General features: G+C 53.5%; 1 protein-coding gene across 4 annotated transcripts in view; it reads right to left on the bottom strand.

Annotated features, from left to right (window-relative positions):
• Window positions 1–3325: 3325 nt before the first annotated feature.
• Window positions 3326–19736, bottom strand: part of mroh1 (maestro heat-like repeat family member 1) — a 74743-nt gene continuing 58332 nt past the window's right edge. For all 4 annotated transcript variants that reach the window (XM_031904563.1, XM_031904566.1, XM_031904562.1 and 1 more), the window contains 8 exons: window positions 19591–19705; window positions 12350–12496; window positions 12090–12278; window positions 11196–11357; window positions 10227–10361; window positions 9909–10011; window positions 9056–9121; window positions 3326–5088 (listed from right to left, as the gene is read on the bottom strand). In XM_031904563.1, coding sequence (XP_031760423.1) covers window positions 4967–5088; window positions 9056–9121; window positions 9909–10011; window positions 10227–10361; window positions 11196–11357; window positions 12090–12278; window positions 12350–12496; window positions 19591–19705 — 1039 coding nt within the window. In that variant the 3' untranslated portion in view covers window positions 3326–4966. The remainder of the gene's footprint in view (window positions 5089–9055; window positions 9122–9908; window positions 10012–10226; window positions 10362–11195; window positions 11358–12089; window positions 12279–12349; window positions 12497–19590; window positions 19706–19736) is intronic.

Raw genomic sequence — 19736 nt, forward strand, 5'->3', positions numbered from 1 at the left:
GGCTCAGTGATGGGGAAAGGCTGGCCCAGTTGGGATTGGTTACACTGGGGAAGGGGCAGTTAAGGGGGGGTCACTATATATAAATATATAAGGGGGGGCAGTAATGAAATAGAGAAAGTACAGGGAAGAGCGACTAAGCTGATAAAGGGAATGGGCTCAGTTATGGGGAAAGGCTGGCCCAGTTGGGATTGGTTACACTGGGGAAGGGGCAGTTAAGGGGGGGTCACTATATATAAATATATAAGGGGGGGCAGTAATGAAATAGAGAAAGTACAGGGAAGAGCGACTAAGCTGATAAAGGGAATGGGGCTCAGTTATGGGGAAAGGCTGGCCCAGTTGGGATTGGTTACACTGGGGGGGGGGGGGGGGGCAGTTAAGGGGGGGTCACTATATATAAATATATAAGGGGGGGGGCAGTAATGAAATAGAGAAAGTACAGGGAAGAGCGACTAAGCTGATAAAGGGAATGGGCTCAGTTATGGGGAAAGGCTGGCCCAGTTGGGATTGGTTTACACTGGGGGGGGGGGGGGGGGGGGCAGTTAAGGGGGGTCACTATATATAAATATATAAGGGGGGGGGCAGTAATGAAATAGAGAAAGTACAGGGAAGAGCGACTAAGCTGATAAAGGGAATGGGCTCAGTTATGGGGAAAGGCTGGCCCAGTTGGGATTGGTTACACTGGGGGGGGGGGGGGGGGCAGTTAAGGGGGGGGGTCACTATATATAAATATATAAGGGGGGGGCAGTAATGAAATAGAGAAAGTACAGGAAGAGCGACTAAGCTGATAAAGGGAATGGGCTCAGTTATGGGGAAAGGCTGGCCCAGTTGGGATTGGTTACACGGGGGGGGGGGGGGGGGGCAGTTAAGGGGGGGTCACTATATATAAATATATAAGGGGGGGGCAGTAATGAAATAGAGAAAGTACAGGGAAGAGCGACTAAGCTGATAAAGGGAATGGGCTCAGTTATGGGGAAAGGCTGGCCCAGTTGGGATTGGTTACACTGGGGGGGGGGGCAGTTAAGGGGGGGGTCACTATATATAAATATATAAGGGGGGGCAGTAATGAAATAGAGAAAGTACAGGAAGAGCGACTAAGCTGATAAAGGGAATGGGCTCAGTTATGGGGAAAGGCTGGCCCAGTTGGGATTGGTTACACGGGGGGGGGGGGGGGGCAGTTAAGGGGGGGTCACTATATATAAATATATAAGGGGGGCAGTAATGAAATAGAGAAAGTACAGGGAAGAGCGACTAAGCTGATAAAGGGAATGGGCTCAGTTATGGGGAAAGGCTGGCCCAGTTGGGATTGGTTACACTGGGGGGGGGGGGCAGTTAAGGGGGGGGGTCACTATATATAAATATATAAGGGGGGGCAGTAATGAAATAGAGAAAGTACAGGGAAGAGCGACTAAGCTGATAAAGGGAATGGGCTCAGTTATGGGGAAAGGCTGGCCCAGTTGGGATTGGTTACACGGGGGGGGGGGGGGGGGGGCAGTTAAGGGGGGTCACTATATATAAATATATAAGGGGGGGCAGTAATGAAATAGAGAAAGTACAGGGAAGAGCGACTAAGCTGATAAAGGGAATGGGCTCAGTTATGGGGAAAGGCTGGCCCAGTTGGGATTGGTTACACTGGGGGGGGGGGCAGTTAAGGGGGGGTCACTATATATATATATATAAATATATAAGGGGGGGCAGTAATGAAATAGAGAAAGTACAGGGAAGAGCGACTAAGCTGATAAAGGGAATGGGCTCAGTTATGGGGAAAGGCTGGCCCAGTTGGGATTGGTTACACTGGGGGGGGGGGGGGGGGGGCAGTTAAGGGGGGGGTCACTATATATAAATATATAAGGGGGGGCAGTAATGAAATAGAGAAAGTACAGGGAAGAGCGACTAAGCTGATAAAGGGAATGGGCTCAGTTATGGGGAAAGGCTGGCCCAGTTGGGATTGGTTACACTGGGGCAGTTAAGGGGGGGGCGGTTTAATTATTTTTTTAACTTTTTCTTTCTTATTTTCCTATTCAGTCCCTCTCCTATTTATCTTCCACACCCCTGCCTGGTTGCTAAGGTAAATTAGACCCTAGCAACCAGGTAGCTGCAGATACTAAACTGAAGGGGGGTGCTGGTGTTGGAATCCTTGTGGCTCCATAAGATTATGCCCGGGTAACAGTGGTAAGGAGGGCAATTGTATAAGTGACAGATGCCAAGGGGCATATTGCCCTGTGCAGGATTAGAGAGTTGCCCCTTTGGCTCACACCAGGTTTGGGGGGGGGGGGGGGGGGCAGTATTGTGACTGGGGAGAAGGGAAATTTAGCCTGAGGGGCTATTAATGCTCATGATTCCCCGGAACATTCTATCCGCTCTCCCTTTGGCTGAATAAGGGGCATTTGACTCTGGGGGCAACTGATGCGTTACTTTAGCCCCAGTCTATTCCATGATGTGACTCCTCCCAGCCCCCCCCCCGTGCCAGTCTGCCGGCTTCAGGAGTTGGTTCTGCCCAACCCATTTGTGACCCACACAGGGCTCGGTACTTATGGGGGGGCATTTGGCCCCTGGGGGCAGATACACTTGTTCCTATGTCAGTATGTAAGGTTCTGGGGGTGCTGGGGTGTACCCCAAGTTTAAATACCCCCTGCCTGGGGTTCCCTTGGGTGCAGATCTGCTAATATTGGGCCACGGGGCCCTGGGATTTGGGGGAGACCCATGGGCACATTTATAGGGATTTGGGGCCAATGGGGGAGTCGGGATCCCAATCTCAGCGCTTGATTGGACATTTTGGGAATGAAGCTCCAAGTGGCAAATATTCATTCATATAAAGCAGTGGCCCCTAAATGCCAGCGGTTACTGCCTGGTCTGGGGGTGCCCCAAGACCCCCCAACCCACAGGCTCAGCAGGACACACACCGCTCTATGGAGCCGATAGGGGAGTTTGGGGAACAGGGGTGCAGGCCCCTCCCCCGCAGGACTGATGTCAATCACGGAGCAGCCCCAGGGGTATCATGGGTAACAGCTACCAGTCACCTTGGCACATACAGATGGCAGAGCGGCCATTGGATCAGCGAGTGGCACATTGGCAACGACTGCCTTGAGCAGAGCATCCGATTGGCAGTTGTCTCCCTATGTTGGCTGGCAGTGAGGCTGCTTCTCATTGGCTAATCCCCCTGCATCTATAATTACAGGCACATTCTGTTTCTGGGACATTGTATTCTCATTGGCTGAGCCAAGATCTGTACCCAGGCTCCTATTGGCTGTTGTGTGGATCCCCCACTGTGTGACCCTGAATTACCTGATGGGGGGGGGGAGAGACCCGACCAAACTGTCCATTTATATCCAAAATAACTCATTTCTCTTTATTAACGAAACCCGTCAATTGGGCAAAAACAACTCCCCGAACCCCAAGCCGCGCCAACTAGAACCCACCTGATTGGCCCATATACGCACAGTCAGCTGATGAGCCCACTCGCTTGCCAATGGCCAATCAGAGCTTTGTGTGGACTCCCCAAAATCTCTTCAAACTGGCAAAAATGTGGGGGCGTCGTACCCACTAGAATGGGGGAGACAGTAATAGGACTCCTATGGGGGGGGTGGCCCAAAGATTTTGGGTGTGGCCCAAAGATGAGGGGTGTGGCTCAGGTGGGGCACTGGGCCAAGGGCAGAATTTGCCTGATTATGGGTTGCACAGTAAGTGGGTGCAAGATAGGGGCCCCACGGATTCCCCCATGTGCCCACGGAACATAGGAGGGGCCCCACGGATTCCCCCATGTGCCCACGGAACATAGGAGGGGCCCCACGGATTCCCCGATGTGCCCACGGTAGGTAGGAGGGGCCCCACGGATTCCCCGATGTGCCCACGGTAGGTAGGAGGGGCCCCACGGATTCCCCGATGTGCCCACGGTAGGTAGGAGGGGCCCCACGGATTCCCCGATGTGCCCACGGTAGGTAGGAGGGGCCCCACGGATTCCCCCATGTGCCCAAGGTAGGTAGGAGGGGCCCCACGGATTCCCCGATGTGCCCACGGTAGGTAGGAGGGGCCCCACGGATTCCCCGATGCTGCCCACGGTAGGTAGGAGGGGCCCCACGGATTCCCCGATGTGCCCACGGTAGGTAGGAGGGGCCCCACGGATTCCCCGATGTGCCCACGGTAGGTAGGAGGGCCCCACGGATTCCCCGATGTGCCCACGGTAGGTAGGAGGGGCCCCACGGATTCCCCGATGTGCCCACGGTAGGTAGGAGGGGCCCCACGGATTCCCCGATGTGCCACGGTAGGTAGGAGGGGCCCCACGGATTCCCCCGATGTGCCCACGGTAGGTAGGAGGGGCCCCACGGATTCCCCCGATGTGCCCACGGTAGGTAGGAGGGGCCCCACGGATTCCCCCGATGTGCCCACGGTACGTAGGAGGGGCCCCACGGATTCCCGGATGTGCCCACGGTATGTAGGAGGGACCCCACGGATTCCCGGATGTGCCCACGGTACGTAGGAGGGGCCCACGGATTCCCCGATGTGCCCACGGTAGGTAGGAGGGGCCCCACGGATTCCCCCGATGTGCCCACGGTACGTAGGAGGGGCCCCACGGATTCCCGGATGTGCCCACGGTATGTAGGAGGGACCCCACGGATTCCCGGATGTGCCCACGGTACGTAGGAGGGGCCCCACGGATTCCCCGATGTGCCCACGGTAGGTAGGAGGGGCCCCACGGATTCCCCCGATGTGCCCACGGTAGGTAGGAGGGGCCCCACGGATTCCCGGATGTGCCCACGGTACGTAGGAGGGGCCCCACGGATTCCCGGATGTGCCCACGGTATGTAGGAGGGGCCCCACGGATTCCCGGATGTGCCCACAGTAGGAGGGGCCCTATGGAATGTTGCAGCGGGCAGAGCAGGGGGTGCCAGGCTGGTACTTGGGTGCCACTCGTTGCTTAGTGACCGCTCAGCTGATACTCAGTCCCGGCAGCCAGAGCAGCACAAAGTCTCTATAGGGCCCGGGGGGCCACTTGGGTCGGTTCTGACTGCGCAAACCTGACCAGGCGCCCAATAGTCTCGGAGGCCCGGGCACGGACTGGGGGGTGCGGGTCCTTCAGCAGAACGATCAGCGCTGGAACGGGGGGGACAGAAACGGAACAGTCACAGAATCTCAGCCCAATAACTCTCTGCCCCCCCAACTGTCACATTCCCCCCCACTCTGTCTTAAACATGGCACTCTCGCTCACACACACACACAGCCCGGCACTCTCGCTCACACACACACAGCCCGACACTCTCGCTCACACACACACAGCCCGGCACTCTCGCTCACACACACACAGCCCGACACTCTCGCTCACACACACACAGCCCGACACTCTCGCTCACACACACACAGCCCGACACTCTCGCTCACACACACACAGCCCGACACTCTCGCTCACACACACACAGCCCGGCACTCTCGCTCACACACACACAGCCCGGCACTCTCGCTCACACACACACAGCCCGGCACTCTCGCTCACACACACACAGCCCGACACTCTCGCTCACACACACACAGCCCGCACTCTCGCTCACACACACACAGCCCGACACTCTCGCTCACACACACACACAGCCCGGCACTCTCGCTCACACACACACAGCCCGGCACTCTCGCTCACACACACACAGCCCGGCACTCTCGCACACACACACACAGCCCGGCAGTCTCTCACACACACAGCCCGGCAGTCTCTCACACAGCCCGGCAGTCTCTCACAAAAAGCCCGGCAGTCTCTCACAAACAGCCCGGCAGTCTCGCACACAGCCCGGCAGTCTCTCACACACAGCCCGGCAGTCTCTCTCATACAGCCCGCAGTCTCTCTCACACACAGCCCGGCAGTCTCTCTCACACACAGCCCGGCAGTCTCTCTCACACACAGCCCGGCAGTCTCTCTCACACACAGCCCGGCAGTCTCTCTCACACACAGCCCGGCAGTCTCTCTCACACACAGCCCGGCAGTCTCTCTCACACACAGCCCGGCAGTCTCTCTCATACAGCCCGGCAGTCTCTCTCACACACAGCCCGGCAGTCTCTCACACACACAGCCCGGCAGTCTCTCTCACACACAGCCCGGCAGTCTCTCTCACACACAGCCCAGCAGTCTCTCTCACACACAGCCCGGCAGTCTCTCTCACACACAGCCCGGCAGTCTCTCTCACACACAGCCCGGCAGTCTCTCTCACACACAGCCCGGCAGTCTCTCTCACACACAGCCCGGCAGTCTCTCTCACACACAGCCCGGCAGTCTCTCTCACACACAGCCCGGCAGTCTCTCTCACACACAGCCCGGCAGTCTCTCTCACACACAGCCCGGCAGTCTCTCACACACACAGCCCGGCAGTCTCTCACACACAGCCCGGCACTCTCTCACACAGCCCAGCAGTCTCTCTCACACAGCCCGGCAGTCTCTCTCCCCCCCCAGGCTCAGGCTGTGGGTCTGTGGCGCTTCCAGTAGCTGTTATTACTGGGACCCAATGGGCAGCTGTCAGTTCCGGCCTCTGATTACTGAGCTGAGTGAGTAACGATGTCTCTGCGCTTCCTGCAGCCCCTCACTCACCGGCCCCCTCAACCCCTCACTCACCGGCCCCCTCAACCCCTCACTCACCGGCCCCCGGGGGGGCAGCCCCTCACTCACCGGCCCCCTCAGCCCCTCACTCACCGGCCCCCGGGGGGGCAGCCCCTCACTCACCGGCCCCCTCAGCCCCTCACTCACCGGCCCCCGGGGGGGCAGCCCCTCACTCACCGGCCCCCTCAGCCCCTCACTTACCGGCACCCAGGGGGGCAGCCCCTCAGCCCCTCACTCACCGGCCCCCTCAGCCCCTCACTTACCGGCCCCCGGGGGGCAGCCCCTCAGCCCCTCACTCACCGGCCCCCTCAGCCCCTCACTCACCGGCCCCCGGGGGGGCAGCCCCTCACTCACCGGCCCACTCAGCCCCTCACTTACCGGCCCCCGGGGGGGCAGCCCCTCAGCCCCTCACTCACCGGCCCCCTCAGCCCCTCACTTACTGGCCCCCGGGGGGGCAGCCCCTCAGCCCCTCACTCACCGGCCCCCTCAGCCCCTCACTCACCGGCCCCCGGGGGGGCAGCCCCTCACTCACCGGCCCCCTCAGCCCCTCACTCACCGGCCCCCGGGGGGGCAGCCCCTCAGCCCCTCACTCACCGGCCCCCTCAGCCCCTCACTTACCGGCCCCCGGGGGGGCAGCCCCTCAGCGGCCCCCTCAGCCCCTCACTTACCGGCCCCCGGGGGGGCAGCCCCTCAGCCCCTCACCGGCCCCCTCAGCCCCTCACTCACCGGCCCCCACCCACTGGCACCCACACACTGTCACCCACACCCACCCACTGACACCCACACTGGCACCCACACTGGCACCCAAACACACACCGGCACCCACCCACTGGCACCCACACACTGTCACCCACACCCACCCACTGACACCCACACTGGCACCCACACTGGCACCCAAACACACACCGGCACCCACCCACTGGCACCCACACACTGTCACCCACACCCACCCACTGGCAGACACACACTGGCACCCACACCCACTGGCACCCACACACACCCACCAACTGGAACACACACACTGGCACCCACAACCACCCACTCACCGGCACCCACACACCCCCACACCGGCACCTACACACACTGGCACCTACACACACCCACACACATAGTAACATAGTAAGTTGGGTTGAAAAAAGACACACGTCCATCAAGTTCAACCATAATGCCTATATATAACCTGCCTAACTACTAGTTGATCCAGAGGAAGGCAAAAAACCCATCTGAAGCCTCTCTAATTTGACGCAGAGGGGCACCTACACACACTGGCACTCACACACCCACACACACACTGGCACACACACACCCACACACTGGCACCTACACACACACACACTGGCACACACACACCCACACACTGGCACTCACACACCCACACACACACTGGCACCTACACACACACACACTGGCACCTACACACACACCCACACACTGGCACACACACACCCACACTGGCACACACACACCCACACACTGGCACCTACACACACACACACACTGGCACCTACACACACACACACACACTGGCACACACACACCCACACACACACTGGCACACACACACCCACACACACACTGGCACCTACACACACACACACTGGCACCTACACACACACACACTGGCACCTACACACACACACACTGGCACACACACACCCACACACTGGCACCTACACACACACACTGGCACACCCACACACTGGCACCTACACACACACACACACACTGGCACCTACACACACACACTGGCACCTACACACACACACTGGCACACACACACACACTGGCACCTACACACACACACTGGCACACACACACCCACACACTGGCACCTACACACACACACACACTGGCACCTACACACACACCCACACACTGGCACCTACACACACACACACACTGGCACCTACACACACACACACACACTGGCACCTACACACACACACTGGCACACACACACACACACACTGGCACCTACACACACACACACACTGGCACCTACACACACACACACACACTGGCACCTACACACACACACTGGCACACACACACACACACACTGGCACCTACACACACACACACACACTGGCACCTACACACACACACTGGCACACACACACCCACACACTGGCACCTACACACACACACACTGGCACACACACACCCACACACTGGCACCTACACACACACACACTGGCACCTACACACACACACTGGCACACACACACCCACACACACACTGGCACACACACACCCACACACTGGCACCTACACACACACACACTGGCACCTACACACACACACTGGCACACACACACCCACACACACACTGGCACACCCACACACACTGTCAGTCTCATGGACAGCAACCCCCCCCCCCCCCCCCCGACTATGAGATACACGGGTTCCCCCCCCCCCCCAGGGCACATAAGGGGAGGGGTAGAGGGAGGGGCAGACACAGAAGGTAATGGGGAAACTTACAGGAGACTAAATGTTCCAGATCAACTTGTTTGGTCTGATCCTCCTGCATGTGCAGCACCAGGAACCCTGCCGGAGAGAGAGGGAGGAGCCTATTAGCTTAGTGTCACACACCCCCACCCCACTGTCTGTGTAACCCTGCAGTGGGAGGGGCAGAGTCTATGTCCCAGAGTTCCCTGCTGTCAGTGTCACTCTGCAGTGGGAGGGGCTAAGTCCCAGAGTTCCCTGCTGTCAGTGTCACTCTGCAGTGGGAGGGGCTAAGTCCCAGAGTTCCCTGCTGTCAGTGTCACTCTGCAGTGGGAGGGGCTAAGTCCCAGAGTTCCCTGCTGTCAGTGTCACCCTGCAGTGGGAGGGGCTATTACCAGAGTTCCCTGCTGTCAGTGTCACCCTGAATTGGGGGTTGCTATGTCCCAGAGTTCCCTGCTGTCAGTGTCACCCTGCAGTGGGAGGGGCTATTACCAGAGTTCCCTGCTGTCAGTGTCACCCTGCAGTGGGAGGGGCTATTACCAGAGTTCCCTGCTGTCAGTGTCACCCTGAATTGGGGGTTGCTATGTCCCAGAGTTCCCTGCTGTCAGTGTCACCCTGCAGTGGGAGGGGCTATGTCCCAGAGTTCCCTGTGTCAGTGTCACCCTGCAGTGGGAGGGGCTAAGTCCCAGAGTTCCCTGCTGTCAGTGTCACCCTGCAGTGGGAGGGGCTATGTCCCACAGTTCCCTGCTGTCAGTGCCACCCTGCAGTGGGAGGGGCTATGTTCCACAGTTCCCTGCTGTCAGTGCCACCCGGCAGTGAGTGGGACAAACTCCGGTGAGCCTGAGGTGGGTGGGGCAGATCAGGCAGGAAGTCATGTGATCACACCTACCTATAAAGAGGGGGGCAGCTGCGCGGATATCAGGCCAGATGCTCTTGAAATAACTGACGTTGGTCTGAATGAGGCGGGAGAGCAGCTCCGGGGTCCCCTGTAACTACAGACACAGAACAGCTGCACCCCTCAAACTGTGTCCCCTGACCCCCCACATCCCCCTCCAATTCAACTCTCTGACCCCCCAAATCCCTTAGACCCCTCCCCATTCCCCCCCTAGCTCTCTGACCCCCCTAAATCCCTCCCATCACCTGTTAAACCCTCTGCATTCCCCAGACTGCCCCCCCCCCCCCCATGTTCTGCCCCCTCGCTCCGTACCAGGTGTTTGCACACGTTATTCATGAACTCGCCATAGTGCAGCCCGCGCTCCGGCTGGAGGTGGCTCAGGAACATGTCCGCCAGGCTGGGGTTGTTCATGCGGGGGGCGCACATCTGTAGGGCAAACTTACAGGCCTGGAAGGAGCAGAGAAAATCACAGTCCTGCCTGATACCCCTGATAGGGGCAACATTCACACCTTGGGTGCGTCACATGGGGACACCCGGGCAGTGTGGGGCAACACTGATCTGGGTATAAACTTCCCACAGATGCGCCCCATGTACCCGGGGGAACCGACACAGATGCGCCCCATGTACCCGGGGGAACCGACACAGATGTGCCCCATGTACCCGGGGGAACCGACACAGATGCGCCCCATGTACCCGGGGGAACCGACACAGATGCGCCCCATGTACCCGGGGGAACCGACACAGATGCGCCCCATGTACCCGGGGGAACAGACACAAATGCACCCCATGTACCCGGGGGAACTAACACAAATGCACCCCATGCACCCGGGGGAACCGACACAGATGCGCCCCATGTACCCAGGGGAACCGACACAGATGCGCCCCATGTACCCGGGGGAACCGACACAGATGCGCCCCATGTACCCGGGGGAACCGACACAGATGCGCCCCATGTACCCGGGGGAACTAACACAGATGCGCCCCATGTACCCGGGGGAACTAACACAGATGCGCCCCATGTACCCGGGGGAACTAACACAGACGCACCCGGGGGAACTAACACACACGCACCCCATGTACCCGGGGGAACTAACACAGACGCACCCGGGGGAACTAACACACACGCACCCCATGTACCCGGGGGAACTAACACAGACGCACCCGGGGGAACTAACACACACGCACCCCATGTACCCGGGGGAACTAACACAGACGCACCCGGGGGAAGTAACACACACGCTAACATCATACATGGAGCTGGGAGTTACAGTACAAACGCACCTTTACCACGTCGGCCCGGGGGTCCTGCAGGTGGAGCAGCAGCGCCACGAGACCGCTCATCATTTGCTCATAAAATACCTCCTCCCCATTCCCATTCCCGGAGCAGAACTTGATGAGATTCCCGAAAAGAGAAATGGAAGCCTTGCGGAGCTCCTCCCTCTCCTGAAAGAAACACGGACATTAAGGCGCCCCAATATCTCAGCCAACCCCAGAACTGCTGCACCAGAACCAACACCATTCTTACAGCTTCTTCTCCCCCGAGCCACTAGATCAGAACCAGGAAGATCCAGACAGTTATATGGAGACAGAAGAACTGCAGCCTACTCTTCTGCAGGCCAACATGGTGGCACCAAGGGCATCACCACGGGCCAACATGGTGGCACCAAGGGCATCACCACGGGCCAAGATGGTGGCACCAAAGGCATCACCACGGGCCAAGATGGTGGCACCAAAGGCATCACCAGAGGCCAAGATGGGGGCACCAAGGGCATCACCAGAGGCCAAGATGGTGGCACCAAAGGCATCACCAGAGGCCAAGATGGTGGCACCAAAGGCATCACCAGAGGCCAAGATGGTGGCACCAAGGGCATCACCACAGGCCAAGATGGTGGCACTAAGGGCATCACCAGAGGCCAACATGGTGGCACCAAGGGCATCACCAGAGGCCAACATGGTGGCACCAAGGGCATCACCATAGGCCAAGACGGTGGCATCAAAGGCATCACCACCAAGATGGCTGACCCCGATACCCCCAGCACAGCAACACAAGCATTATAACCCAGAGAGCATCAGAAGCAGTTCATGGAGGCTGGGAAAGGGCCCCACTAACAGAGAGGGGGGCAGACTAATAACACGGAGGCCCCCAAATGGCCATATTGACCGTCACGGACTCACGTGGTCGAAGAAGGGCCGGACGCGGATGGCGGTGTGGATAAGGAGGGAGCGGATGTCCTTCTCCTGTACGTAGGGCAGCAGGAGGCACAGGCTGGACATGGCCTCTTGGGTGACAATGTGCTCCGGGTCCTCCCTGTCGTCCATAGCGTTGATCATGGCGGTGAGGAGCTGGGGGCCGTGCTTCCGTACCTGGTACAACAACACGGTTAGGGGTTGGGCACAGCGGGCACCGCCAATACACAGCCATGCCAGGGTCTCACCTTGTCAGGGGCTCCAGCGGCCATATTGCCCAGCCCCCGCACCGCCAACATACGCACGGTCACGGCGCCATCCTTCAGCCGACTCGTCATGTTGTCCATCAGGGGCTCAATGACAATCAGGTTGCCCAGGTTACTGCTGCGCAAAAGCTGAAGGATCGGAACCAAATTACCATTCTATTGCCCCCTCTGCTCCCTAACTGCCCCACCCCCAATGCTCAGCGCCAGTGGTGGGTACAATAGTAGATCTGAAGGGTGTTAGGGCAGCAGGGGTACAGAGGCAGGGCAAACATCTACTCCAATGCACATAAAGCAGATTAGCTGCCCTCGGATGGGGCAATAACAAGGTTTGTTACACCTCAAAAGGTCAGGGGTGAGTGTATTATATGCCCCCCATTCTATGGGCCGCATTTTCAGTGTGTGTCCCCCAAGCATAGGGCCCCCCCACCCCCACAGGGGTATGTGTCCCCCCCCCCGGCCACAGGGGTATGTGTCCCCCCCCCCCGGCCACAGGGGTATGTCCCCCCCCGGCCACAGGGGTTTGTCCCCCCCCTGGCCACAGGGGTATGTCCCCCCACCCAGCACAGGGGTATGTGTGTCTGTGAGTAAGAGAGGGGGAATGGGAGCAGGTACTGATGGGAAATATAGAGACCCGGCTAAACCATCACATCTCGGGGGCACCAAATGGACTGGAATTGGGCAGGAAACTGTATAAAAGGAAGATTTTGTCATTGGGCCTGAGGTACCATTGGGTCCCACAGGGGGGCAGTGTTGTACGCAGACTGTAAGGGGCCCATATTTGTATCCCCAGTGTGGCCCGGACCATTCGTTATAAAGGGAATCAATAAAATCTCATTCTCAATAGGGATAAAGGGGCCCAACTGATTGGAGGATGGAAAAGGGCATTTAACCCTGAAAAGTCAGAGGGGGCGGGGCCAATAAATGATGGATTGGGTACATATGGGAGGGAGGGACTAAGGGCCACATCACGTCACCGAGGGCCCCTGATCTGTCACATGTTCCATCTGAGCACAGAGAAGAGAGGGGCCGCGGGGCTGAAAGGGGGGACTTGCCCCTGAGTGTGGCCCCCAGCCAGGCCCCCTCTCCCCCACAGCAGATAACCAGCCCGGCTACTAGTGTTACCGGATCGGCTTCCAGCTCGGTGGGGATGGAGAATCAGTGGTTTGATGCAAGGCCAGCGCCGGCCCGGGGAGAGCAGCTTGGCTGGGACCGAAGGATTTTTCCATGACCCAAAGTCCTTGGCTCCTCTCAGCTCTGATGCAAGTTCTTTGTCTCCATTTGTTAAAGGGAATTATCCTGGAAACTTCTAGCGTCTCGGCCCAAAAGTAACGCGACACCGACATTCTATCTGCCCAAACCTACTCTATGTACGGAACATTCTATCTGCCCAAACCTACACTATGTACGGAACATTCTATCTGCCCAAACCTACACTATACTCTCCCTATTATATGTACGGAACATTCTATCTGCCCAAACCTACTCTATGTACGGAACATTCTATCTGCCCAAACCTACACTATACTCTCCCTATTATATGTACGGAACATTCTATCTGCCCAAACCTACACTATGTACGGAACATTCTATCTGCCCAAACCTACACTATACTCTCCCTATTATATGTACGGAACATTCTATCTGCCCAAACCTACTCTATGTACGGAACATTCTATCTGCCCAAACCTACTCTATGTACGGAACATTCTATCTGCCCAAACCTACACTATGTACGGAACATTCAATCTGCCCAAACCTACTCTATGTACGGAACATTCTATCTGCCCAAACCTACTCTATACTCTCCCTATTATATGTACGGAACATTCTATCTGCCCAAACCTACTCTATACTCTCCCTATTATATGTACGGAACATTCTATCTGCCCAAACCTACTCTATGTACGGAACATTCTATCTGCCCAAACCTACACTATACTCTCCCTATTATATGTACGGAACATTCTATCTGCCCAAACCTACTCTATACTCTCCCTATTATATGTACGGAACATTCTATCTGCCCAAACCTACTCTATACTCTCCCTATTATATGTACGGAACATTCTATCTGCCCAAACCTTCTCTATGTACGGAACATTCTATCTGCCCAAACCTACACTATACTCTCCCTATTATATGTACGGAACATTCTATCTGCCCAAACCTACACTATGTACGGAACATTCTATCTGCCCAAACCTACACTATGTACGAAACATTCTATCTGCCCAAACCTACTCTATGTACGGAACATTCTATCTGCCCAAACCTACACTATGTACGGAACATTCTATCTGCCCAAACCTACACTATACTCTCCCTATTATATGTACGGAACATTCTATCTGCCCAAACCTACACTATGTACGGAACATTCTATCTGCCCAAACCTACACTATACTCTCCCTATTATATGTACGGAACATTCTATCTGCCCAAACCTACTCTATGTACGGAACATTCTATCTGCCCAAACCTACTCTATGTACGGAACATTCTATCTGCCCAAACCTACACTATGTACGGAACATTCAATCTGCCCAAACCTACTCTATGTACGGAACATTCTATCTGCCCAAACCTACTCTATACTCTCCCTATTATATGTACGGAACATTCTATCTGCCCAAACCTACTCTATACTCTCCCTATTATATGTACGGAACATTCTATCTGCCCAAACCTACTCTATGTACGGAACATTCTATCTGCCCAAACCTACACTATACTCTCCCTATTATATGTACGGAACATTCTATCTGCCCAAACCTACTCTATACTCTCCCTATTATATGTACGGAACATTCTATCTGCCCAAACCTACTCTATACTCTCCCTATTATATGTACGGAACATTCTATCTGCCCAAACCTTCTCTATGTACGGAACATTCTATCTGCCCAAACCTACACTATACTCTCCCTATTATATGTACGGAACATTCTATCTGCCCAAACCTACACTATGTACGGAACATTCTATCTGCCCAAACCTACACTATGTACGAAACATTCTATCTGCCCAAACCTACTCTATGTACGGAACATTCTATCTGCCCAAACCTACACTATGTACGGAACATTCTATCTGCCCAAACCTACACTATACTCTCCCTATTATATGTACGGAACATTCTATCTGCCCAAACCTACTCTATGTACGGAACATTCTATCTGCCCAAACCTACACTATACTCTCCCTATTATATGTACGGAACATTCTATCTGCCCAAACCTACACTATGTACGGAACATTCTATCTGCCCAAACCTACACTATACTCTCCCTATTATATGTACGGAACATTCTATCTGCCCAAACCTACTCTATGTACGGAACATTCTATCTGCCCAAACCTACTCTATGTACGGAACATTCTATCTGCCCAAACCTACACTATGTACGGAACATTCAATCTGCCCAAACCTACTCTATGTACGGAACATTCTATCTGCCCAAACCTACTCTATACTCTCCCTATTATATGTACGGAACATTCTATCTGCCCAAACCTACTCTATACTCTCCCTATTATATGTACGGAACATTCTATCTGCCCAAACCTACTCTATGTACGGAACATTCTATCTGCCCAAACCTACACTATACTCTCCCTATATATGTACGGAACATTCTATCTGCCCAAACCTACTCTATACTCTCCCTATTATATGTACGGAACATTCTATCTGCCCAAACCTACTCTATACTCTCCCTATTATATGTACGGAACATTCTATCTGCCCAAACCTACTCTATGTACGGAACATTCTATCTGCCCAAACCTACACTATACTCTCCCTATTATATGTACGGAACATTCTATCTGCCCAAACCTACACTATGTACGGAACATTCTATCTGCCCAAACCTACACTATGTACGAAACATTCTATCTGCCCAAACCTACTCTATGTACGGAACATTCTATCTGCCCAAACCTACACTATGTACGGAACATTCTATCTGCCCAAACCTACACTATACTCTCCCTATTATATGTACGGAACATTCTATCTGCCCAAACCTACACTATGTACGGAACATTCTATCTGCCCAAACCTACACTATGTACGGAACATTCTATCTGCCCAAACCTACACTATACTCTCCCTATTATATGTACGGAACATTCTATCTGCCCAAACCTACACTATACTCTCCCTATTATATGTACGGAACATTCTATCCACCCAAACCTACACTATACTCTCCCTATTATATGTACGGAACATTCTATCTGCCCAAACCTACACTATACTCTCCCTATTCTATGTACGGAACATTCTATCTGCCCAAACCTACACTATACTCTCCCTATTCTATGTACGGAACATTCTATCTGCCCAAACCTACACTATACTCTCCCTATTCTATGTACGGAACATTCTATCTGCCCAAACCTACACTATACTCTCCCTATTCTATGTACGGAACATTCTATCCACCCAAACCTACACTATACTCTCCCTATTCTATGTACGGAACATTCTATCCACCCAAACCTACACTATACTCTCCCTATTCTATGTACGGAACATTCTATCCGCCCAAACCTACACTATACTCTCCCTATTATATGTACGGAACATTCTATCCACCCAAACCTACACTATACTCTCCCTATTATATGTACGGAACATTCTATCTGCCCAAACCTACACTATACTCTCCCTATTATATGTACGGAACATTCTATCTGCCCAAACCTACACTATGTACGGAACATTCTACCTGCCCAAACCTACACTATACTCTCCCTATTATATGTACGGAACATTCTATCTGCCCAAACCTACACTATACTCTTCCTATTATATGTACGGAACATTCTATCTGCCCAAACCTACACTATACTCTCCCTATTATATGTACAGAACATTCTATCTGCCCAAACCTACACTATACTCTCCCTATTCTATGTACGGAACATTCTATCCACCCAAACCTACACTATACTCTCCCTATTCTATGTACGGAACATTCTATCCACCCAAACCTACACTATACTCTCCCTATTATATGTACGGAACATTCTATCTGCCCAAACCTACACTATACTCTCTCTATTATATGTACGGAACATTCTATCCACCCAAACCTACACTATACTCTCCCTATTATATGTACGGAACATTCTATCTGCCCAAACCTACACTATACTCTCCCTATTATATGTACGGAACATTCTATCTGCCCAAACCTACACTATACTCTCCCTATTATATGTACGGAACATTCTATCTGCCCAAACCCACACTATGTACGGAACATTCTATCTGCCCAAACCTACACTATACTCTCCCTATTATATGTACGGAACATTCTATCTGCCCAAACCTACACTATGTACGGAACATTCTATCTGCCCAAACCTACACTATACTCTCCCTATTATATGTACGGAACATTCTATCTGCCCAAACCTACACTATACTCTCCCTATTCTATGTACGGAACATTCTATCCACCCAAACCTACACTATACTCTCCCTATTATATGTACGGAACATTCTATCCACCCAAACCTACACTATACTCTCCCTATTATATGTACGGAACATTCTATCCACCCAAACCTACACTATACTCTCCCTATTATATGTACGGAACATTCTATCCGCCCAAACCTACACTATACTCTCCCTATTCTATGTACGGAACATTCTATCCACCCAAACCTACACTATACTCTCCCTATTATATGTACGGAACATTCTATCCACCCAAACCTACACTATACTCTTCCTATTATATGTACGGAACATTCTATCTGCCCAAACCTACACTATACTCTCCCTATTATATGTACGGAACATTCTATCCACCCAAACCTACACTATACTCTCCCTACTCTATGTACGGAACATTCTATCTGCCCAAACCTACACTACGTACGGAACATTCTATCTGCCAAAACCTACACTATACTCTCCCTATTATATGTACAGAACATTCTATCCACCCAAACCTACACTATACTCTCCCTACTCTATGTACGGAACATTCTATCTGCCCAAACCTACACTACGTACGGAACATTCTATCTGCCAAAACCTACACTATACTCTCCCTATTATATGTACAGAACATTCTATCTGCCCAAACCTACACTATGTACGGAACATTCTATCTGCCCAAACCTACACTATGTACGGAACATTCTATCTGCCCAAACCTACACTATACTCTCCCTATTATATACACGGAACATTCTATCCGCCCAAACCTACACTATACTCTCATTATTATATACACGGAACATTCTACCTGCCCAAACCTACACTATACTCTCCCTATTATATACAGGGAACATTTTACCTGCCCAAACCTACACTATACTCTCCCTATTATATACATGGAACATTCTATCCGCCCAAACCTACACTATACTCTCCCTATTATATACACGGAACATTCTATCCGCCCAAACCTACACTATACTCTCATTATTATATACACGGAACATTCTATCTGCCCAAACCTACACTATACTCTCCCTATTATATACACGGAACATTCTATCCGCCCAAACCTACACTATACTCTCATTATTATATACACGGAACATTCTATCTGCCCAAACCTACACTATACTCTCCCTATTATATACAGGGAACATTTTACCTGCCCAAACCTACACTATACTCTCCCTATTATATACACGGAACATTCTACCTGCCCAAACCTACACTATACTCTCCCTATTATATGTACGGAACATTCTACCTGCCCAAACCTACGCTATACTCTTCCTATTATATACACGGAACATTCTACCTGCCCAAACCTACGCTATACTCTTCCTATTATATACACGGAACATTCTACCTGCCCAAACCTACACTATACTCTCCCTATTATATACACGGAACATTCTACCTGCCCAAACCTACACTATACTCTCCTTATTATATATACGGAACATTCTGACACACACAACCCAGTTACTGGCTGTAGGTTCTACCCTGGTTACATGTGTTTCATAGGAAGCCCTCACACTATACTGGGACTCCCAACACCCTTTCCTGCCCTGCAGCACCCCTCCTGCCAGCAGTCAGCATAAAGCCAGCCCCTCCCACTGCAGGGTGACACAGACAGAATGCATTATGGGACATGGAGCTAGCCCCTCCCACTACAGAGGGTCAGGGATTGGGGGTGGTTGGTGCCACTAAGCACAGAGGGGGTAACACAGGGGGCAGAAACAAGGGCAAGTTGTACCTCGGCCAGGAAGGCTGTGGCTGTGATTCGCTGTCGCTCATACACACTGCTCAGTGCCGGCTGCAGAGCCTTCAGTATCACCGGGAGCTTGGGGCCCGCGTACTGCACCATGGAGCTGCACAGGGGGGCAATAAAGCAGAGTGGGA

Source organism: Xenopus tropicalis, chromosome 6, assembly GCF_000004195.4.
Source record: "Xenopus tropicalis strain Nigerian chromosome 6, UCB_Xtro_10.0, whole genome shotgun sequence".
In the NCBI taxonomy this organism is placed as follows: Eukaryota; Metazoa; Chordata; class Amphibia; order Anura; family Pipidae; genus Xenopus; species Xenopus tropicalis.